This window comes from Oncorhynchus mykiss, chromosome 8, assembly GCF_057628025.1.
Source record: "Oncorhynchus mykiss isolate SJ-2025 chromosome 8, ASM5762802v1, whole genome shotgun sequence".
Lineage (NCBI taxonomy): Eukaryota > Metazoa > Chordata > Actinopteri > Salmoniformes > Salmonidae > Oncorhynchus > Oncorhynchus mykiss.
The window spans coordinates 17,485,132-17,508,789 of NC_143029.1; the positions used below are offsets into that span (position 1 = coordinate 17,485,132).

At 41.9% G+C, this 23,658-nt stretch overlaps 2 protein-coding genes across 2 annotated transcripts in view; one reads left to right on the top strand and one right to left on the bottom strand.

Annotated features, from left to right (window-relative positions):
• The first annotated feature begins 744 nt into the window (after positions 1-744).
• Positions 745-3,786, top strand: LOC110529507 (gap junction alpha-10 protein-like). The gene is made up of 2 exons (XM_021611750.3): positions 745-2,639; positions 2,753-3,786. Exons 1-2 carry the CDS (start codon positions 1,278-1,280, stop codon positions 2,789-2,791), a joined length of 1,401 nt encoding a protein of 466 aa, XP_021467425.1. The 5' UTR covers positions 745-1,277; the 3' UTR covers positions 2,792-3,786.
• A 4,932-nt stretch (positions 3,787-8,718) lies between these two features.
• LOC110529508 (transcription regulator protein BACH2) overlaps positions 8,719-23,658 on the bottom strand; it is a 110,524-nt gene continuing 95,584 nt past the window's right edge. The window contains exons 4-5 of the mRNA XM_021611751.3: positions 12,834-13,040; positions 8,719-10,062 (exon numbers count right to left, since the gene is read on the bottom strand). Coding sequence (XP_021467426.2) covers positions 9,577-10,062; positions 12,834-13,040 — 693 coding nt within the window. The 3' untranslated portion in view covers positions 8,719-9,576. The remainder of the gene's footprint in view (positions 10,063-12,833; positions 13,041-23,658) is intronic.

Genomic DNA, 23,658 nt, shown 5'->3' on the forward strand with positions numbered 1-23,658 from the left:
TTAATGGTCATAGTTCAACACACCTATTCTCACAGTTATAGCTGTCATGGGAGAGTTCACTAATAATGAATCCTTCTGGAGGGCAATGTTTCAAAGTAGTACATGCTCTAATATACATATCCAGAAACTATTATGGGAATTGAAGTCACTGCCTAAGGGTTTACTTGCCTAAGTGGTGAGCTGCTATAACCTCAAACTTCATTCAACTTTATTTCAGAGTGATTGTGAGGACACATTCTCTTTCATGGTAATGGAATGGGATCATGAGGTTAGAATCCCATTTGGGTGTATTATTAAAGGTGGCTATTGCAACTACACAGTACCATGCAATGTCAAATTAAGTGTTTCATACATTCCCTAAGGATTTATTTTCCTGTTTCTAATAACTGAAAATGATTAAATGGTTAACTAATTTTCAGGAATATAAATGGCCTCCTAAATATCAATGGCAACAATGTGAATTTGTTCAAATTGTGTCATCTGATAAGGATGGAATTCATTACATTAAAAGAACTTGGTCAGCAGGCTTGGTGAGACTAGTCCAATACCTGAAATAGTTAACTTGGGACATGACTCATTGATCATTCTGTCTGGCCCAATTGATTGGTCCCTTTTGACTTGGTCAGTTGAATACAATTAGTTGTACTACACATGCAGATTTATATCATATTCAAACATAATCACAACCTATAGTACAAATATTTGAAAAGTTTAAATAGCACGCATTTGACATGTATTGATGTCCAGAGCATGGCCATGAGGGTTGGCAGTATTGGTAACATGTCCTACTGTGTCTGTGTGGTGTCCTGCTGTCAACAATTGTGTGGTAAAACTAGCCCCAGGTCATTGTCCAGTCGCTTGGTGGATCGATCCTCACATTTTATGAGTCCTGCTTGCAACAGATTGGAGAGACACTCACTGTAGCTATGCTCAGAGATGGGTTGCCTATCTCTTCAATCGGTGGAAACAAAAGTTTAATTCTACCAAATAATCCGCTCTTTCTGAAGCAAGTGGAACACACAACCTAGTTGAAATGTAAGTTAATTCTAACTCTTAAATCCTTTGAGATGTTTTATTTTATTTTGCCTTCTTGGATCAATCAATTTAATAAAAAGCAATTGTTTTGCAATCATGAAAAATATACACAGTAAACCTTTATGAAATAATTGCTTATACTGTAAGATATTTATGCTATACTATGGCCCCGTGGAAGTTTATGTTAAATTGTTATTTTTATTATTTATTTTTTTACAGCATAAGGATATGTGAAACAGAAGATGGGGGATTGGAACTTGTTGGGGAGTATCTTAGAAGAGGTACATATTCATTCAACCATTGTGGGAAAAATCTGGCTAACCATCCTTTTCATATTCCGGATGCTCGTACTTGGTGTGGCAGCAGAGGATGTTTGGGACGATGAGCAGAGTGAGTTTGTTTGCAACACGGACCAGCCTGGGTGTAAGAATGTGTGCTACGACGATGCATTCCCCATTTCTCTTATCCGATACTGGGTGTTACAAATCATTTTTGTGTCCTCTCCCTCTCTGGTGTACATGGGACATGCACTGTACCGTTTGAGGGCCCTTGAAAAAGAAAGACACAAAAAAAAAGCTTTCCTGAAAGCAGAGCTAGAGGGCGCTGAGCCCGTTCATGAAGACAGACAGAGGATAGAGAGGGAGCTGAGGAAGCTGGAGGAACAGAAGAGAGTAAGGAAAGCTCCACTCAGGGGCTCCTTGTTGCGCACATATGTTTTCCATATCTTGACGAGGTCGGTGGTGGAGGTTGGCTTCATAGTCGGACAATATGTACTCTATGGCATTGGGCTAGATCCTTTGTACAAATGTGAGAGATTGCCTTGCCCAAACAGTGTGGATTGCTTTGTGTCCAGACCAACTGAGAAGAACATTTTCATGATCTTCATGCTCGTCATCGCTGGGGTTTCTTTGTTCTTGAATCTCCTCGAGATATTCCACCTGGGAGTGAAGAAAGTCAAACAAAGTCTGTATGGAAATAAAGGTGCAGATGATGACAGCATAGTATACAGGTCCAAGAAAAACTCCATGGTCCAGCAGGTGTGTGTCCTTACAAACTCATCTCCCCAAAAGATGATGCAGTTCACTCAGACATCTTGCACAATGGATGCTGTCCCCTTGTACATGCCTTCAGTAGCTCCTCACAACGATGGTGGTGGCACCAACGGTTCAGAGCAGTACCCTAGACAGCTGGGGGCCGTGGAGCGCTGCTACACCCTGGACCAGAGGGACCACTCATGCAGCAGTGATGACTCCAACAGGCCTAAAGGCTCAGGCCAAACTAGGCACAATGGAGCACAGCCACCTCCTTCACTCCTGGCCAGCCATATGGAGATACCAGCAGCCCTGCAGAACCAGCTGCGCAAACAGAGCCGGGTCAGCGCTCTGCAGGACTTCAGTGACATGAGTGATTCACCTGACAGTGACCACTATCCCACGGCGAGGAAGGCTAGTTTCATGTCCCGGGGACTCTCTCAGACCAACCTGGCCAGTCCTTCTGATAGCCCGAACTCCGGGAGTGGGGCGGACACAGAGGCCAAGCGTATCGCCCAAGGAGAGAGCCCACCTATGACCCCGCCTCCAGCCAGTGGACGAAGAATGTCAATGGTAACTACAGCCATTATGCAACATGCTTTTCAAAATTGAGGATGTATTGTATGATTCTCATCATGTATTTCTAAAGATTCAGATGAAATAACTGCATGTTTTCACTCTTTCAGAGCATGATTCTGGAACTGTCTTCAATCATGAAAAAGTGAGAACTGGCTGAGGGACCAGAAGGATCTGGGTGGGGACCCTGATCGCAAAGCGACACTTCCTTCTAATTGCCTAATTGTATTCATAATAACATATGTATAGAGTTCACAAGTTTGTAATCCTAAAAACTGGAAAATTAGTTAGCACTGTTTCGTTCAGCCATTCCTATGGGGGAATTGAATAGGGAAAGAATGGGGCTTTAGGATGAACACCGAAAATAAGGTCTTCGTAGCTCTTCTACGTTTTTGTTCTATGAGATAATATCAGTCAGTTAACATGACCTTTATGAATTATGAACCCTTTATGTGTTTGTTTTGATTACATAAATGCTTTGAAATTCACAAAAAGTGACAGCTGTTGAAGATGATCTCATAGAACAAAACGTTTTAGACCTATTCAAAGCTTGTGTTTAATACATACCTTATTTTCGGGCATTTATCCAAAATGCCTCAACAACAACAACAAAATGTTTTTCCAAAAGGCTTTGGCCAACGAGCCATGTCGGAGTTAGTTCCTACAAAAAGATGCCATTACTATGTCTCTATTGTGGACGAGAAGTAAATGCTTTAGTACAATTATGTTGGCATGGGTAGTTCTAATTTCTATTTTTTTTATTTATCACATGCTATCTTTGCGGTATCACATTTCAGATCATTTTTGTTGAATTTATGAGTGAAAGCACATTAAAATGACATTTGACTTAAAGTGAGCATGTTCAAATGATGAGACATTGGCCTTCTAAGGAAATTCTTAAATTTTAAAAGATTCATGGCTTGTGATCGCTAATACACTTAAAACACTGGGATATGATAACCTCCACTATACAAAATATTTTATCTCAAAATGTAAGAATGATTTTTGGAAGCACTTTGATATTGTTTACTGTACAGAATGATGATAAAGTTGGAGATATAATGGCTCTTCAAATTCAACTAAATGTGAATTTATTAATGAACCATTTTATGGATGTTTTTTCTATTAAATACATTATCTTCAACACTTGTCATCTTGCTTGATATCGTTGCTGGGTTTTTCACTCAACAGTTTCCCGTGTGTATCAAGAATGGTCCACCACCCCAAGGACATCCAGCCAACTCAATATTAGGAAGGTTTTCTTAATGTTTTGTTCACTCAGTGTACAGTACAAGTATGAGTGTATAAAATTGTATGACATACTGTTGTACAGTGTTATATATATGATGAAGGAAACCTTTGCATTTGCAGATATAAAAATGACCATATAATGCACATGATATGTTTCTTTATTTCATAAACAGAAATGGTGTCTAGACAAAAATGTCCTTTATATAACGCTAGCAATTGAAATGAATGAAAATGGGGTTTGCACAATACCGTGTTTAAAATGGTTAATAAGTCATTTTAATTCATTAGGGTCGTGTAGCATTTCAAAATGAAAAGGTTAAGAACTCTTAATAGAGAATAAGCAAATTACAGCTATTTCAAAATGACAATATTAACAAAAAACTGTTCTAGAAAAACGAGAGAAAAAATTATGTAAAAGAGCTTTTACATGAAAAATAATGAACCAAAATCTACTAATACAATAATCCATATAATCTGTGTAAAAAGCATGTAGAAAAAACACCTGATGAAGTTGGCTGATACAGTCATTGACCAGTAATGAGAGGTATGAAGGATTTCACAGGTAGATAAGTGTGAGAAGGTCTGCACTGGGTGTGACTCAGGGATGGGGGGGGGGGGGCGTAGGCCCCTGCATACACTCACTTCACTTGAATGTGAACTATGACCTCTGCAAGTTCTAAGGCAAAAATTGGAGGTGCACTTGTATCCATGTAACTCTGAAACATCCCCAGTTGAATGAAAAGACAAGTTGAGAAAACACATCATTTTTTGTTTACAGAAAACTAACCTTCAGTCCAATTTTAACCTAGCAAATTCTATTTACATGACAAATGTAATAAACACATCATGACATGTGATACCGTTTTGTAAACATTTCTTTTACTCCTAAAATGATCTCAGCCTGTGCATTCAATCAGGAAACCAGTATATTATATTATAAAGTTGAGCAATTTGTGAAAAAGGCAAGCTTTGTTCATCTTTTCAAAAGAACAACCTTTTGGAGTTGGACAGACAGTGTTTTTTCTTTCAAAGCAGCACACAAAAACAACTAAAACAAACAAAACAGTGAAACAAAACGAGAAATGAATACAGCACAAAAGCCTCTCAAAAAGATAATGAATTCAATGCATCTAGCTTTACAACAAATATCCACCAACTAATTACCATAGCCAGCTAACAAATCAAATAACATTACTGTTTTTTGAGTTTTGGCTTGTAAAAAACTGCAGAGGTAAGGAACTTGAGAGCGAGAAACATTTTGTTGTATTTACTACCAAAACAGAATTCAAATATATATGTATGTTTACTCCAATGTATTGAGTACTCTCTCTGCAGCTCTTAATGACTTTCATCTGTATTGTGCAAAGCTTATTATTCCGCATTTGTAGAAATTAGCTTCAGGAGTATAAGACCAGAGGTTAGAAGTGAGCTAAACTTTCAGACACTCAAACACAGCCAGAAACCAGCTAAATTACAAAAGTCTGCTACAGATTCAGAAATGGAGAAATAAAATGCTCGGCACCCTGAGACGATATACAAGACCAATGACTAGTCCTGGTTTAGGTCAACCAGACAAATCTCTGTGTGAATGAGATGATGACACACAACAAGCTTATTTGACCCGTAATGCTTGGGGTAACTGTAGAGATGACCCGATCATGTACTACTTTCAACCATTGGTCACCATAGTAACACCCCATACAGCATAGCAAGCATGGAGTAGCTCTCTCAGGACTAGAGAGCTAAGAGGTCTGGACTGGCAATTGACCAGCTACATTAAAAACCCCTCATTACTTTGTATCACCTCCCACTGGGCAAAAACTGGTTGCATAAATGTTCTTTCCACGTTATTTCAACAAAACAATTCAATGTGGTGACAGTGAATCAATGTGGAAAACTGATTGGATTTGCATATTTTTTCACCAAGCTTTTAACCTAAATCCAATGGCATGGTAAACGTTTTTTATTGATTTCACATTGCATTTACATTAGTCGACAACTCAACCAAATGTATATCAAAACTAGATGTTGAAATAATGTCTGTGCCCAGTGGGCTTCTATCTGCATCCACCAACCTTTACTGTATATCAATCTTGGGGCTCTAGGTAGAGAATAAACAATGATGAATTATTGTACGTACAGTACAAACCAGAAATAGGCTATGCACTCATTGCTATCCAAAGAATAACATTAATATTAATCCTAATAGCATTATAAGGCCATCTAACAACAGATATTGAAAGATATCTGTTGGTATAGCTTTGATTGGCCGAGGACAATAGAAACTTTATGAATTTCAATCCATTTTCCCCCACATTGTCAAAGTGTAGCCTAATGAGAGTGTGCTTTTCTGGTGGACCATTATGCTTTCCACTTTTACGTCAAAAACGAGAAAGTAAATGTACATTTATTGGGTAGGAATTGTATATGATTTGACAAATGTGTTTCCTGTTTTGTACCTGATAATGGAGACTGATGTATATTGTTCCAATTCAGTGATAGAATATGAATCAGAGAAAAGCCAAAGTGGAAGAAGAACCTCACAAACAACAATTACAACTGCTCTACACTCCTTCCTTACATAAGGGAAGGGGGATACCTAGTCAGGTGTACAACTGCTCTACACTCCTTCCTTACATAAGGGAAGGGGGATACCTAGTCAGGTGTACAACTGAATGCGTTCAACTGAAATGTGTCTTCCACATCTAACCCAACCCCTCTGAATCAAAGAGGTGCAGGGGGCTGCCTTAATCGACATCCACGTCATCGGCGCCCGGGGAAAAGACGCCATTGGACATACATTGTGTGTGTATTAATATTTGGGTGCATGTTTTAGTTGTCTGTGTATGACTGTATACGGATCTAACTAAAATCTTAGGGAACCTTATCTAAATGGTCAAATACTCAGCCTAGCACACTGCGAAACACAGACATATTCTACAAAGCTGCACTCTAATATCACAACAGCTTTCGATATCAGTCAAGACGAGAGTATTACACAGCTGTGTCCAAGAGGGTGCGACAGAGTAACGCCAATAAGAATTTGCAGACAGTCATCAAGGTGTATATTTAAGCAATAAGGCACGGGGGGGGCGCTATATCATGGCTAAGGGCTGTGCTTATGCGCGACGCAACGCCGAGTGCCTGGATACAGCTCTTAGCTGTGGTATATTGGCCATATACCACAAACCCCCAAGGTGCCTTATTGCTATTATAAACTGGTTATCAACGTAATTAGAGCAGTTAAAGTACATGTTTTGTCATACCCGTGGTATACGGTTTGATATACCACGGCTGTCAGCCAATCAGCATTCAGGGCTCAAACCACTCAGTTTATAATATCGCTCTTTCCGACACTGTATAGCTTTTCATCCTGAATGAAGTTAAAGCTATGAGTAAAGCTTTTTATTCCAATTGAATTCACTCACTGTAAAGACAGGTTCTGTCTCTATTTCTCATTTTTTGTATTTTCATTTTATTTCATTTTACTGCTCTAATTACGTTGGTAACCAGTTTATAATAGCAATAAGGCACCTCTGGGGTTTGTGGTATATGGCCAATATACCACGGCTAAGGGCTGCATCCAGGCACTCCTGATTGCCTAAGAACAGCCCTTAGAACAGCCCTTAGCTCTGGTATATTGGCCATATATCACAAACCCCCGAGGTACCTTACTGCTTAAATATTGTTCATCAGAAGATGGACTAAATAATTTAGCTGAGGACTATTGTTAGAAGCAAACATAAGCTAGACAAAATAACTAGGTCAAATATACAGGCAGCATGCATTCACATCACAGAATATTATGATTTCAACAAATGTACAACCAGGGCAAACATGTTACTATCATGCTTTCACATGAACTCAAGTCCCAAATAAATGATTCATTCTGAAAGAAATACAAATATAAGATGTGAACACTCTCTACATGTTATGTTGGCTTTCTTTTTTATAATACATCTGATTGCTTTAGGTTTTTGAATATAATGTCTTCATAGATATATTTATATCAATAAGATGTTTTAATTTAAGTGCCAATTCAAGTGCTCCAGCATCAGTGTTTTCAGGGTTCTGAACCTGACGTAGACCCTCTATGAAGTGCTATAGGATCTAGTTACAATGGAGTGTCTGGTGCTGGAAGGAAAGTGCCTGATCTTGAGCCCAGATTCATTGGAGAAAGTATCCTTAGTCAAATATAAATATTTTGTGTGTGTTTTTTTGTTACAGACAGAATATCTGTCCCTCAGCTTGAAAAGGTATCTATTGTCAAATTTCTCGACCACATTGAAACATAAACACTGAAGATATTCAAAGGGTGTCTGAGAGGGTTCACCATCATACATAAAGCATCTTTAAATACTGATAAAAAGAAAGAAAGTTTCCTCAAAAACACAACAAGCCTAAACTATTTTTCACATTTAAAGAGGTGTCAAAGTTTGAAAGGATGTTGCGCAAGCCACGGATTAATAACATACTTTACACTGTCCTCGCCAGCAACATCCGTGTGTGTGTGTGTGTGTGTGTGTGTCAAGCTGATTTCCTGAGTTTAAGAACACCCACCTTTATGTCGAATTTTCCTTTAATCAGGAAAAAGCTAAGCAAATATTTTCCCTTAGCAAAAAGGTACTTGATATAACCCCAGTGAAAAAGAAATGTCTAAGCCACTACCTGTACAATATTACTGTGACAGTCACCATGCGCCATACATTATACGTTATTACGTTCTGCCCAAGCAAGTACTTGAAAGTTACCATTACAACATCCAAATACAATGATTTTGCTGATGTATGGGAACATAGCTATTTGGGAACCACCTGCCAAATCGTTTGTTTTTCTCTTTTGTTTCAGTGCTGAGGAAGGCAAAGGAGGAATGTTAAGGTACTGTCTGTACACAGAGTTTTGCTGTACAAAATACATTTTTGCATATGAACATTTACAGTCTGCTTCAGAAACCTCTCATATACAGAAGCTGAATTCTTATTTTCATGAATCATGTTGAACATTCAGAATATATTTTCCTGAGTTTGAATTGCTGTGACAAGAGCCACAAGAGAGAGTGAGAGAATTAGAAAGATAGTGAGAGAGAGAAATAGAGTGGAAGTGTTAGATGTAGAAATAGTGATAGGAAAATAGACAGAGTAGGAGAGAGTGAGAGAGACAGAGAGACAGAGACAGAGACAGAGAGAGAGACAGAGAGAGAGAGAGAGAGAGAAAGGGAGAGCGAGAGAAATAGAAAGACAAAGAAAGAGAGATAGAAACTGTAGGTAGATCGAGAGACAAAGAGTGCTGCTGTTAGGTCCATTGAGGTTTGAATTGAAGATGTGATCTTTGCCCATCCCTGTGAGTAGACTGTATAGATAGAGAACAGTGTGTCCACTGTAGAGGTTGCTTCCTGACAGGGCATGGTGGAGCACCATTGTGAGCTGAGTTTGGTGTGGGAAGTCCCTATTCTGTCATGGTTACAGAGAGGAGAATACCTGGAGAACAGTATTGCTGTTAAGACAACTGTAGTGTCAACCTATAAAAAGACAACAAAAAGACATAAATAAAAACAAACAAAAAAACCTGTTGTTTAAAGAACACTGGTAGAGGCTGAACATCTCACCAACCCAGAGGAAGGGGTTTGTCAGAAGAAAATAAAAACTAGAAATTAAATAATAAAAAACATTAAAACCACAGTTTACTAAGTACAGTCCTTTCTCGGCTGTTCGTCAGTTGTACATTTATCAGTCATTTCCTGGCAGAAGTCTACCGTCACCGTCTGATTGGACTGTTCATTGAACGAGAACCCCGACTCCATGTATAAACTTGGCTCCTGGCCCTCCGCCTCATTGCTACCTGGCCCCCCATCAGCCCCGTTGCCCATGGCCCAATCAGGCTCGCTCTCTGAGGGCCCGGAGGACTTGAGGAAGCTGGGCTCCGGGGTGGCTGAGCTGGAGTGGGTGATGAGGTCAATGCTGTTAGAGGCAGCGTTGCTGGCAGTGGTGGTGGCGTTGGTGGTGCCGGGCTTCAGGACAGGGCAGTGGTGGTTCAGGGACTGGACCTGCTCCGGACTCAGCTGTCTGTCCCTGCAGACCTCCTGGGACAGACAGGAGAAGTTCTCCCACAGCTCGCCCATACACTCCTTCAGCTGGTTCCTCTCCGTCAGCAGCTTGTCCTTCTCGTTCACCTGGTGGACACAAAAGTTAATATTAATGATGAGGACTAATGTCATGAGCTGTGCTCTGACAATGAGCAAAGAGACACATACATACTGCTAATCCCTTTGAGACTGCAGCTAATGTTCTGTAAACACTCCACACATCCTCTAGCAGCAGTATGAACTATCCAGTAGATACATAACGAATGGTATTCATTTCTTCATAGCAACATGAAAGTATTCACATAACCTATATTATTTGCTCCCTAAGCATATATTAAATCATTTGTTTCAATCGTGAGCATACTTTTGATGAAGTTTGTGATGAGCAAGCACTTTCAGCATGCTGTATGCACTGAGGTAAAAAGGAACTAGGTGGTGGAAAGAGGTTTGATGATGATGTCCTCATATATAAGCTGCTGATGGGGGATATCAAGGGGAAGGCTGTCAGTCCTCTGTGGAGAATATAGCACTAGTGTGTGTGTGTGTGTTTAAAATATAATATAATATAATATATATATATATATATATATATATATATATATATATATATATATATATATATATATATATATATATATTATGTGTGGACGGTTGATACACATCAGAGGCCGCAGCTCCACCACCCTCGGAAAAAGCATGGCATCTGCCTGTGATAGACCGCCATGCCATGGAAACGCAGGAGCAAGGAGGTACAGATAGGAGAGATACAGCCATGACTCTACTGGGGATGCTCTACTCTATAATGAAGTCTCCTGCCTGCCCCTGCACCAGCCTCCACACACCTGACTGTACTTGTGGCAGCTAGATGGCAGTTAGCTGGCCTGAATGTGCTGACACAATGGTGTTGAAAAAATTAATATCACTCTATCCCAAGGTAATGTTTGTTGCGCTGTCAAAAATGTTATCATTAGTTAAGTCCAGGGAGAGAACTGTTATATATAGACACTACATTGTTCTACTACTCTAGTCTTTTGCAGGGGTGTCAAACATACCGCCCGCGGGAGTCCAATCCGGCCCGCGGGTGGTTTGATTAATAAAAATATAAATATATATATACAGTACCAGTCAAAAGTTTGGACACAATTAACAGGTGTGCTTTGTTAAAAAATAAACATTTGTGGAATTTCTATCAGTTGTGTTGTGACAAGGTAGGGGTGGTATACAGAAGATAGCCCTATTTGGTAAAAGACCAAGTCCATATTATGGCGAGAACAGGTCAAATAAGCGAAGACCTGAAAATGTCAGCCAGTACAGAACATTCCAAGAACTTTGAAAGTTTCTTCAAGTGCAGTCGCAAAGACCATCAAGCGCTATGATGAAACTGGTTCTCATGAGGACCGCTACAGGAAAGGAAGTCCCAGAGTTACCTCTGCTGCAGAGGATAAGTTCATTAGAGTTAACTGCACCTCAGATTGCAGAATTCCAAATAAATGCTTCATAGAGTTCAAGTAAAAGACACATCTCAACATCAACTGTTCAGAGGAGACTGTGTGAATCAGGCCTTCGTGGTCGAATTTCTGCAAGGAAACCACTACTAAAGGACACCAATTAGAAGAAGAGACTTGCTTAGGCCAAGAAACCCGAGCAATGGACATTAGTCCAAATTTGAGATTCTTGGTTCCAACCGCCGTGTCTTTGTGAGACGCAGAGTAGGTGAACGGATTATCTCTGCATGGAGGAGGTGGTGTGGGGGTGCTGTGCTGGTGACACAGTTGGTGATTTATTTAGAATTCAAGGCACACTTAACCAGCATGGCTACCACAGCATTCTGCAACAATACGCCATCTCATCTGGTTTGAGCTTAGTGGGACTATCATTTGTTTTTCAACAGGACAATGACCAAACACACGTCCAGGCTGTGTATGGGCTATTTGACCAAGAAGGAGACTAATGGAGTGCTGCAATTAAAATGGTTTGGGATGAGTTGGACTGCAGAGTGAAGGAAAAGTAGCCAGCTCAGCATATGTGGGAACTCCTTCAAGACTGTTGGAAAACCATTCCAGGTGAAGCTGGTTGAGAGAAAGCTATCCTCCGAGCAAAGGGTGGCTACTTGAAGAATCAAAAATGTCAAATATATTTTGATTTGTTTAACACTTGTTTGTTTACTACATGATTCCATATGTGTTATTTCATAGTTGAATTATTATGAACTATTATTCTACAATGTAGAATAAAACTTGAATGAGTATATTTGGGAATGTCTTTTTTTGGGAAACGAAGTCAATATACTTTAAAATTAATAAAACTAAATGGAAACTGTGTAGAAATTATAATAGAACTACATTCATATAGTTTCTTGACTGTGTCCAGCTCTCTAACAATCACCAAAATGAAAGCTAGATAGTCAGGGAGCATAGAAAAATAACAAAACTATTGACAGAGGACATTTTTTGGCACATTTTTACCGCAAGGAAATATAACACATTCTCAATGTACCATCAGGACCTCGTTGAAGACCGAATGCGGACCCTGGGACAAAATTAGTTTGACACCCCTGGTCTATAGAAAGCAGTGTGATTCTTTATCTATGTGTTTACAATAGTATTGCCTGCCTGTGAACTGAACCATCACAAGGGGGAAAAAATGTATGATCGAAAAGTTGATTAAAAAGAAGAAAGCAATGTGTGAAAATGAGAATAGCCTATGTGTGAAGAAGGCAGTTGTCTGACAGTGTGTGCATGTATATATGTGTGTGTATGTGGAATGCCAGTAGATCTACTGTATATACTATGTACTGTAGCCTTTACAGGATATCTCTGAGAGGATGACATGTCATGCAGATCTATAGACACACTCACCAGTTTTCTGATCTCGCACTCCAGGTTCATGATGCAGTCAAGCTTCCTCTTGCGACAACGCTGCGCTGCGATGCGGTTCTTACTCCGCCGCCTGATGTCATGGATGAACTCCAGCTGCTCTGAGGTCAGTTTGTGCATTTTTACCATCATTTGGAAGTCGTTCCGTGGAAGATTTGTGATTTGATTAACAGGGAAAGGAAGTTTTACCTGCCAATAAAGAAATTGAGAATTACTTTTCACATCTGACCTTATACAGCGTCGACTTACATTTTTGAATTGAGTAAATGAACAGAGGAGTTTGGTGACTAGACATGGAATGCCACATTTCACCAGGAGATGGCAGAAGAGCACCACTGTCAGGACTAGAGATAAGAGAATGTGCCTCCATAACACGTGTGTAGTAAGCCTTCAACACTATTTCTGAACCTCAAATATTGAACATGAAACCTATTCTCAGGCAGAGGGGGACAAGGTGATCTAAGAAACTAGTGTCTCTCCATCTGTCCCTGCTAGCTTGGAAAGGTGCCAGCGTGACAGATCAAGGAGGGACAAGCAGGGACTTGTCAACCCCATCCATATTGGTGTCAGGTGATATCTAGAGGGCATGATATGTAACATCTATACTATCTACCTGCAATAATCCACAGGGACTGCAGAACAAAAGAAACATGCAAAGCCATGCTTTCTTTGACACCTACAGTCACACAGAGTGCAACGAGGGCCTGATTAATGAAAGGGCTTACAGGCCCAAGCCCGTAGGGGGCCGTTAAGGCAGAGTACAGCTTTTTCTTCTGCAATAAGTGAGAATTTGTCCCCCCCCCCCCCCCCTCTTGATGGCAAGAGAAAGTACATTTCCTGAAATTCTACACATTTTGCCATGACTTATGCCATGTTAATGATATCTGAGTAAAAGTGACTAACAAAATCAATGGGGGGCCCCCTGGAGATCAGGTCCCCTGGGCACGTCTCCTGCGTGCCTGGCTGGTATTCGGCCTTACTACAAGTTTAGATAGCTGGCTAAACTGATTTACCAATCTAAAAATTGTTAGCTGACATGGCTAATTGAGTGACTCTCAGTGACTGATATATCAAGAGTAAGAATGCTGATGCACAACAACATTTCGAAATTGCACCTTGTGAATTCTAACATTCAAACTATCAATAGAAGGTTGAGACCTCAACTGAGCTAATCCAGCCGAGTGCAACACTAATCTGGAGAAATAAATCATTTGCAATAAAATCCTTATAATTGCAAAATAACAATACAATTTCCCCCCATATTAGTTACATTGATTCGCTAACAATATCCTGGAGGATGTGATCATTCTCCCACAGAGCATCAATAGCCATATTTTTCTGCTCTCTCAGGTAGTGGCAAACCTTTTGATACAGATATAGGATCTTAATTTGAGCCAGTTTGCTACAGCAAGAACATAATCCTGCAGCAACAGGAAATGCACATTTTTATGTGGTTTATAATTAATGGACATGCAGGAAAATTCTCAGCAAAAAAGGAGTGATCAAATTAAGATTCTACAGATCCACCCCAGGGAGATCTCACAGCACCAGAGCACTGTAGCAGAATAGCTTGGGGGAGAAGAGATATGGCAGAGAGGAAGATAGGAGAGGAGGAATAACAAAGATCCAGAGTAAAACAGCCAGAGAGCTTGGCAAGATGAGAGGAGCTGCCATTCTCCTCCGCTCTGCTCTCTCTCCTTTTGGCGGCCTCTCTGGAATAAAGTCAAACGGGAGGGAAAAGGGGCGTCAGTTGGGTATGGTAGTGGCCATACTCTAGCTCAAGAGCAACATTTTTAAGTAAACAAAAAAAAAGTTTACTAAAATCATTCCAATCCCGATTAAAATATAATGGCTGTTAAGCGTATTGGAGGAGAGTGCAGAGTGCAGAGACAGTGCCAGTTTGTTTTGCCGGTCAGCTTGTTTTGCCCGTCAGCTTGTTTTGCCAGACAAATTGTAGGCTATAACAAGTGTGCATTCTCATGCAGTGACAAAATGATAATTGAGATAATGCAAATCATTAAGGATGACCTAGTTGGGCTAACTTTGTAACCTCTTGCTGTAGGCCTACTTCATCATCATCCTCTGCCTACATCCCCAATCCTACCTGTAACCTATATTCCTCTGGTATAGTGCATGTCAACCTCTCACTCAGTCTTGCTTGTCCATCTTCCTCAATAAAAATGAGATATTCTAACATATCAATCTTGCTGGCAAAACATCATTAAATATTGATAAGTTATTTAGCTGTAGTGTGGATTTAGGGATGTTTCAAAAATATATATAATGAGCACCGAGACGTGCAACTTCTATGTAAGCAACACAATAACATCAGACAGAGACAAGCAAGCCCAGGGAAAAAAATGTACACGAGCCGCCCCCTTGTTGGCTACTATGTTGCAATATCAATATTCTTGGAGCAGCCTTGTTGATACAAAATGGTTCAATATTCTCAGAACCGCCTCGTTGATACACTCCACTTCTCCATTCCTTAATTTAGTGAAATGACACCACCGGGAGGGAGCGAGGGAGGAAGGAGAGGAAAAACAGCTCACTGCTCTTTCTGTACCAGATGGTCCCATCACCTGGGGTAAGTGCTTCACTTCAGAGGACAAAGCAAGGTGTCTATTCATTGAAATCACTCTCCACTGAAAAGCAAATCTAGATGTCAATTTATCCCAGAGAGAGAGAGAGAGAGAGAGAGAGAGAGAGAGCGAGAAGCTTGAATTTCCTCAGAAGCCCTCAGTCCTTTGAGAGTCGTTGAGACCATTTCTCATGTGCATGTAAACACATGAATAAATAAATAATGGACCAAGCCAATCAATGCCACACTGGGCCCTGCAGGCTCCCTCCCACTACTAGCCAGGACATGGCAGTGGTTACAGAGGGAGGTCGATGGAACACATCTTGCCTGCTCCGTGTGATCTAAACGAAGAGAAGATAACTGTCTGTGATTATGACCCCTCTGAGTGCCATGTAATGATGGGCGATAGTTATTGAGTTCTACGGAGTGACCACACTGGTGTAATGATGGAGGCTCTTTAAATGAGACAGGGTAGAAGAGGAAGGGAGGGAGGGACGTGGCGAGGAAGGGAGGGGACGTACAGCCAACCACCTTTCTACAGCGAGCAAACTTGAGGTTATTTCCTTTTTTCTTCCTGGCAGTGGCGCACAGCGCAGCGCAGGAGGGTTATCTAGGATATATTTAGTGGCTCTGCCAGGGGAACCAGTCCAGTAACAAGGCTGGGATGACAGACTGCAGCTCCGACAGCAGTCATAAATTCAGACCCAACATGTTCTGAATTCTCACTGCCCCCCACCCCCCTCTTGTTATTCTTCCTTCTCTTTTCCTTCCTACCGTCTCACTGTCTCTGGATCATTAAGCTCCAAATGGGTCCTGGGTGAAAAGTAGGGCTCATCTGTTACCCGGGCAGCACTGTGTGTCTTGTCCCGCTCTACTCTACTTTCCTCTCCCCTCAGACACACAGAGGCTCGGCAGCTGGCTGGCTGCAGGTCCAGACCTGGGCCGAGCCCTGGGATTCAGATGCATGGGCGGCCCGACAATGACAGTGGGTTCTGTGCAGCCTGACTGCCGGTGTTCACATGCAGGGTTGGTGACCCACGATGAACCCTGGGAGGGAGTTTAACACTACATCGTCCTGTGCAGGAGAGAGGCATGCAGCGCCACCTACTACGGTGTCCCTTCTCATCTATTGACACAAGCCCCGGGGAAATAAATAATCCCAATTTTCCAAGCAATTTCCTTTGAAAGTCGAAGCAATTTACTAAAATGGCCATCCCACTCTGATTCATTCTTAAGGTCTAACCGTCTACTATTAGTTACTCCTGCCTGATTTCTAGAGTGCTGCTATTTTGACTGCGGCTCTATCTCTGCATCAAAAAGAGACCTTTATCTGGTAAGTACGATCAACATAAATGTGAACACTAAAGTCTTTCTATGTCGACTCTATAAACATTTTACATTTACACTTTAGTAATGTTGCAGACTAGCCCAGGGGAAAAAATTACACGAGCCGCCCCCTCGTTGGCTACTATGTTGCAATATCAATATTCTTGGAGCAGCCTTGTTGATACAAAATCGTTCAATATTCTCAGAACCGCCTCGTTGATACACCCCACTTCTCCATTCCCTAGTTTAGTGAAATGACGCCACCAGGAGGGCGCGAGGGAGGAAGGAGAGGAAAAACGGCAGACGCTCTTATCCAGTAGTGAGTGCATACATTTTCGTAATTTTACGTACAAAAACTCTCCCAGATCCACAGCGATTAACCCTGCAATAAATCACATGTGGTTTATAATGTGATTAGAGAGCATCATGCGTCCTATGGAAATCTGGGAGACGGTAATGCCCTTACAGAGCCCCGTTTAGTATCTTATAGTATCTTGTTCTCCCGTAAACAGGAGTTATTGCCGGAACCCCCTATGGTAGATGAGTTGGAAAGGCTCCGTGGTGAAGAGATGGGCTGTGTGTACTGCTACTGCAGGATGTCAGGTCCCAGGAGATGGCAACGTGGCAGTGTCCCAGGTGGCCTTAATGCTGACATATTGAGCCTGTTGGATTTCAGCTGCCAGCCCCAGCAACCGACCTTCCCCCATTGGGCATCACAACAACAGCCTGACAATACTCTTGCTGCACACAAGACAAACAACAAAACCTACAATACTTTTGTTATATATGAATCTCAGCTGGTATCACTAATTTCAGCTTGCTTAGTCACTGCACCAACGATGTTAGGATGAAACAGTCAGAGGTCACCAAGCGCAACATAGCTTCAGCCTGTAAATTAGCTAGAAATATGTGTCGGCATCGAGTAATTGTCTCTGGCCTCCTCGCAGTTAGGGGGAGTGATGAGCTCTACAGCAGAGTCTCAACTCAATCGCTGGTTGAAAACTGATTTCTGCCCCTCCCAAAAGATAGAATTTGTAGATAATTGGCCCTCTTTCTGGGACTCACCCAAAAACAGGACCAAGCTTGGCCTGTTGATGAGTGACGGACTCCATCCTAGCTGGAGGGGTGCTCTTATCTACCAACATAGACAGGGCTCTAACTCCTCTAGCTCCACAATGAAATAGAGTTCAGGCCAGGCAGCAGGCTGTTAGCCAGCCTGCCAGCTTAGTGGCGTCTGCCACTAGCACAGTCAGTGTAGTCAGCTCAGCTAACCCCATTGAGACTGTCTGTGTCTCGACCTATGTTGGGCAAAACTAAACATGGCATTGCTCGCCTTAGCAATCTCACTAGAATAAAGACCTCCTCCATTCCTGCCATTATTGAAAGAGATCGTGATATCTCACATCTCAATATCAGGCTACTTAATGTTAGATCCCTCAATTCAAAGGCAGTTATAGTCAATAAACTAATCACTGATCAAAATCTTTATGTGATTGGCCTGACTGAAACATGGCTTAAGCCTGATGAATTTACTGTGTTAAATGAGGCCTCACCTCCTGGTTACACTAGTGACCATATCCCCCGTGTAGCCCGCAAAGGCGGAGGTGTTGCTAACATTTACAATAGCAAATTTCAATTTGCAAAAAAAACGATGTTTTCGACTAGAAGCTCAAAAGACATGAAATCTATGCAACCTACCCAATCACTTTTTATAGCTACTGTTTACAGGCCTCCTGGGCCATATACAGCGTTCCTAACTGAGTTCCCTGAATTCCTATCGGACCTTGTAGTCATAGCAGATAATATTCACATTTTTGGTGATTTTATATTCACATGGAAAAGTCCACAGACCCACTCCAAAAGGCTTTCGGAGCCATCATCAACCCAGTGGGTTTTGTCCAACATGTCTCTGGACCTAGTTTTGTCCCATGGAATAAATGTTGTGGATCTTAATGTTTTTCCTCATAATCCTAAACTATCAGACCACCATTTTATTACTTTTGCAATTGCAACAAATAATCTGCTCAGACCCCAACCAAGGAGCATCAAAAATCATGCTATACATTCTCAGACAACCCAAAGATTAATTTATGCTCTTCCAGACTCCCTCTGCCTACCCAAGGACGCCAGAGGACAAAAATCAGTTAACCACCTAACTGAGGAACTCAATTTAACCTTGCGGAATACCCTACATGCAGTTGCACCCCTAAAAACTAAAAACATTTGTCATAAGAAACTAGCTCCCTGGTATACAGAAAATACCAGAGCTCTGAAGCAAGCTTCCAGAAAATTGGAACGGAAATGGCGCCACACCAAACTGGAAGTCTTCCGACTAGCTTGGAAAGACAGTACCGTGCAGAATCGAAGAGCCCTCACTGCTGCTCGATCATCCTATTTGTCCAACTTAATTGAGGAAAATAAGAACAATCCAAAATGTTTTTTTGATACTGTCGCAAAGCTAACTAAAAAGCAGCATTCCCCAAGAGAGGATGTCTTTCACTTCAGCAGTAATAAATGAATGAACTTCTTTGAGGAAAAGATCACAATCATTAGAAAGCAAATTACAGACTCCTCTTTAAATCTGCGTATTCCTCCAAAGCTCACTTGTCCTGAGTCTGCACAACTCTGCTGGCAGAAAGACTATACTACTATATCTCTTGACACAATGATGAAAATAATCATGGCCTCTAAACCGTCAAGCTGCATAATGGACCCTATTCCAACTAAACTACTTAAAGAGCTGCTTCCTGTGTTTGGGCCTCCTATGTTAAACATAATAAACGGCTCTCTAGCCACCGGATGTGTACCAAACTCACTAAAAGTGGCAGTAATAAAGCCAAACCTTGAAAAAGCCAAACCTTGACCCAGAAAATATAAAAAAAACTATCGGCCTATATCGAATCTTCCATTCCTCTCAAATATTTTAGAAATAGCTGTTGCGCAGCAACTCACTGCCTTCCTGAAGACAAACTGTCACGTCCATCGTCGGAATGAGACCAAGGTGCAGAGTGGTGAGCGTACATTTTCTTTTATTTGTTAAAATGTCGCCAAGAAATAACCACAAAAAAAAAAATGACTGTGCCGCTTACAAGGGCTATAGTACCCCTAACAAAGACAACGTCCCACAATCACAACAGGGGAAAAAGGCTGCCTAAGTATGATTCCCAATCAGAGACAACGATAGACAGCTGTCCCTGATTGAGAACCATACCCGGCAAAAACATAGAAATACACAAACCTAGAAAACAGAACATAGAATGCCCACCCAAATCACACCCTGACCAAACCAAATAGAGACATAAAAAGGCTCTCTAAGGTTAGGGTGTGACACAAACAATGTATACGAAATGCTTCAGTCTGGTTTTAGACCCCATCATAGCACTGAGACTGCACTTGTGAATAAATGACCTTTTAATGGCGTCAGACCGAGGCTCTGCATCTGTCCTCGAGATTGGAAACCCAAATTGGTCTACACGGACAAGTTCTGGCCTGGTTTAGATCTTATCTGTTGGAAAGATATCAGTTTGTCTCTGTGAATGGTTTGTCTTCTGACATATCAACTAAGGTTCTGTTTTAGGACCACTATTGTTTTCACTATATATTTTACCTCTTGGGGATGTCATTCGAAAACATAATGTTAACTTTCACTGCTATGCGGATGACACAGAGCTGTACATTTCAATGAAACATGGTGAATCCACAAAATTGCCCTCGCTAGAAGCCTGTGTTTCAGACATAAGGAAGTGGATGGCTGCAAACGTTCTACTTTTAAACTTGGACAAAACAGAGAGGCTTGTTCTAGGTCCCAAGAAACAAAGAGATCTTCTGTTGAATCTGACAATTAATCTTGATGGTTGTACAGTCGTCGGCGTTACTCTAGACCTTGATCTCTCTTTTGACAAACATATCAAGACTGTTTCAAGGACAGCTTTTTTCCATCTACGTAACATTGCAAAAATCAGAAACTTTCTGTCCAAAAATTATGCAGAAAAATTAATCCATGCTTTTGTTACTTCTAGGTTAGATTACTGCAATGCCCTACTTTCCGGCTACCCGCATAAAGCACTAATTAAACTTCAGTTAGTGCTAAATACGGCTGCTAAAATCCTGACTAGAACCAAAAAAGTTGATCATATTACTCCAGTGCTAGCTTCCCTACACTAGCTTCCTGTTAAGGCAAGGGCTGATTTCAAGGTTTTACTGCTAACCTACAAAGCATTACATGGGCTTGCTCCTACCTATCTCTCTGATTTGGTCTTGCCGTACATACCTACACATACGCTATGGTCACAAGACGCAGGCCTCCTAATTGTCCCTAGAATTTCTCAGCAAACAGCTGGAGGCAGGGCTTTCTCCTATAGAGCTCCATTTTTATGGAATGGTCTGCCTACCCATGTGAGAGACACAGACTCGGTCTCAACCTTTAAGTCTTTACTGAAGACTCATCTCTTCAGTAGGTCATATGATTGAGTGTAGTCTGGCCAAGGAGTGTGAAGGTGAACGGAAAGGATCTGGAGCAACGAACCGCCCTTGCTGTCTCTGCCTGGCTGGTTCCCCTCTCTCCACTGGGAGCCTCTGGCTTACTGGTGCTCTTCCATGCCGTCCCTAGGAGGTGTGCATCACTTGACTGGTTTGAGTCACTGACGTGATCTTCCTGTCTGGGTTGGCGCCCCCCCTTGGGTTGTGCCGTGGCAGAGATCTTTGTTGGCTATACTCGGCTTTGTCTCAGGATGGTAAGTTGATGTTTGAAGATATCCCTCTAGTGGTGTGGGGGCTGTGCTTCGGCAAAGTGGGTGGGGTTATATTCTGTCTGTTTGGCCCTGTCCGGGGGTATCATCGGATGGGGCCACAGTGTCTCCTGACCCCTCCTGCCTCAGCTTCCAGTATTTATGCTGCAGTAGTTTATGTGTCGGGGGGCTAGGGTCAGTCTGTTATATCTGGAGTACTTCTCCTGTCTTATCCGGTGTCCTGTGTGAATTTAAGTATGCTCTCTCTAATTCTCTCTTTCTCTCTCTCGGAGGACCTGAGCCCTAGGACCATGCCTCAGGACTACCTGGCATGATGACTCCTTGCTGTCCCCTGTTCACCTGGCCATGCTGCTGCTCCAGTTTCAACTGTTCTGCCTGCGGCTATGGAACCCTGACCTGTTCACCGGATGTGCTACCTGCCCCAGACCGGCTGTTTTCAACTCTCTAGAGACAGCAGGAGCGGTAGAGATACTCTTAATGATTGGCTATGGAAAGCCAACTGACATTTACTCCTGAGGTGCTGACTTTCTGCACCCTCGACAACTACTTTATTATTATTATTTGACCATGAACATTTGAACACCCGGCACAGCCAGAAGAGGAATGGCCACCCCTCATAGCCTGATTCCTCTCTAGGTTTCTTACTAGGTTTTGGCCTTTCTAGGGAGTTTTTTCTAGCCACCGTGCTTCTACACATGCTTTGCTTGTTGTTTGGGGTTTTAGGCTGGGTTTCTGTACAGCACTTTGAGATATCAGTTGATGTAAGAAGGGCTATATAAATAAATGTGATTTGATTCAATGGACAAATAAAAGTCACTTCAATAGACAAATAAAAGTCACTTCAATAGACAAATAAAAAGTGTCACCTCTTCCTCTCACAACGAGCCATCCATAACATACTAATGACTTTTTCAAATACAGTTGGCATAAGGCAAAAGGCTGCACCAAATCAGTATATTGTGGTTTACACTGTGTGCCAAATAATATTTTGACCACAGATGCATCATTTCAAGAGTGGAGAAAGGTACTTTTTGACTGTCGAAAAAACAGGAGTGATATTTAGGTCTGTGTACAGTACTTCCTGTGTGAGTCACGGGGTTAATGTTTGGTGGTGAGTTAGGAAACATTGTGCTGCCAATATATCAACACGACTTCCCTATCACTCCCACCTCGCTCTCAGATCAATGTTTGCAGTGTACTGTGACTAGACGATGTGTCATTGAGCTCAACGCCTACACAAGGGAGAGAGAGAGAGACTGATGTTTTGTGGAAACAGCTCAGAGATCTTCCACCGAGATCCTCTGTGTTTTGCGATGTCTCAGCTCTTAAATTATCCTTTGTTGGGTGTGTAGGGCAAAAAAATGGGCTGTTTTATTGTTCACATACACCGGATAGGTGCAGTTAGTACGGCACCTCTGGAGCAAATGAGAGGTAAGTGCACATCGACAGATTTTCTCACCTTGGGTATTCGAACCAGTGACCTTTCAGTTACTGTCCCAACGCTGTAACCGCTAGGCTACCTGCTGCCTAAAACATTGACTGGCGGTGGAGTACTGAGCCGTATTTAAAAAGGGTGCTGCTCTATTATCAGCTCCCCCTGTCCACACAATCTTATTTATTATGGTCTGAAAAGGCAAAACTGATCCATGATCAGCTCTCCTACTTTGAGACTCTATGATTACAGGCCCTGGTTCAGTTTACATATGGGCATATCCTCTCCTGACCCTATTGACTGACTCAATATGTGTCATATGTGCCAGATGGGAAACTGAACACAGTTAACGGAAAGTTGAACACAGTTAACGTGTAAAATTGTAGCCATTAAAAAGTTACCCCAGAGTAGTGTGGTGTCTGCTATTTGTCACCCCATAACCTCAGTAGCGGGGTGGGAGCGGCCAGGAGACCTTGAGTGACTCAGACTACCTTGAATGACTATCGCCTCTCTCGGTCAGATTAGCCTCCAGTTTAACAACTTCCTTCCTTGTCAGAATTCATTGTTTCCAGTGCTGGGGCTGCAGCTATTTTTAACAGCAGTAGCGCCGGGCGCTTGCTCGGCTATCTCTCCCTGAGTGGGACCCGGCCTGGCTGCCATTTGCTCTTTCAACACACAGAGGGAGAGCCAGAGCCTTCTGTCTCCCTGGAAGCTAGCTGT

Bases quoted from the DNA above. Each gene is read 5' to 3' on its own strand.
- LOC110529507 (XM_021611750.3), top strand. From the start codon at position 1,278: ATGGGGGATTGGAACTTGTTGGGGAGTATCTTAGAAGAGGTACATATT. The intron at 2,640-2,752 runs GTAACTACAGCC...TCACTCTTTCAG, and splicing joins GTGGACGAAGAATGTCAATG to AGCATGATTCTGGAACTGTC.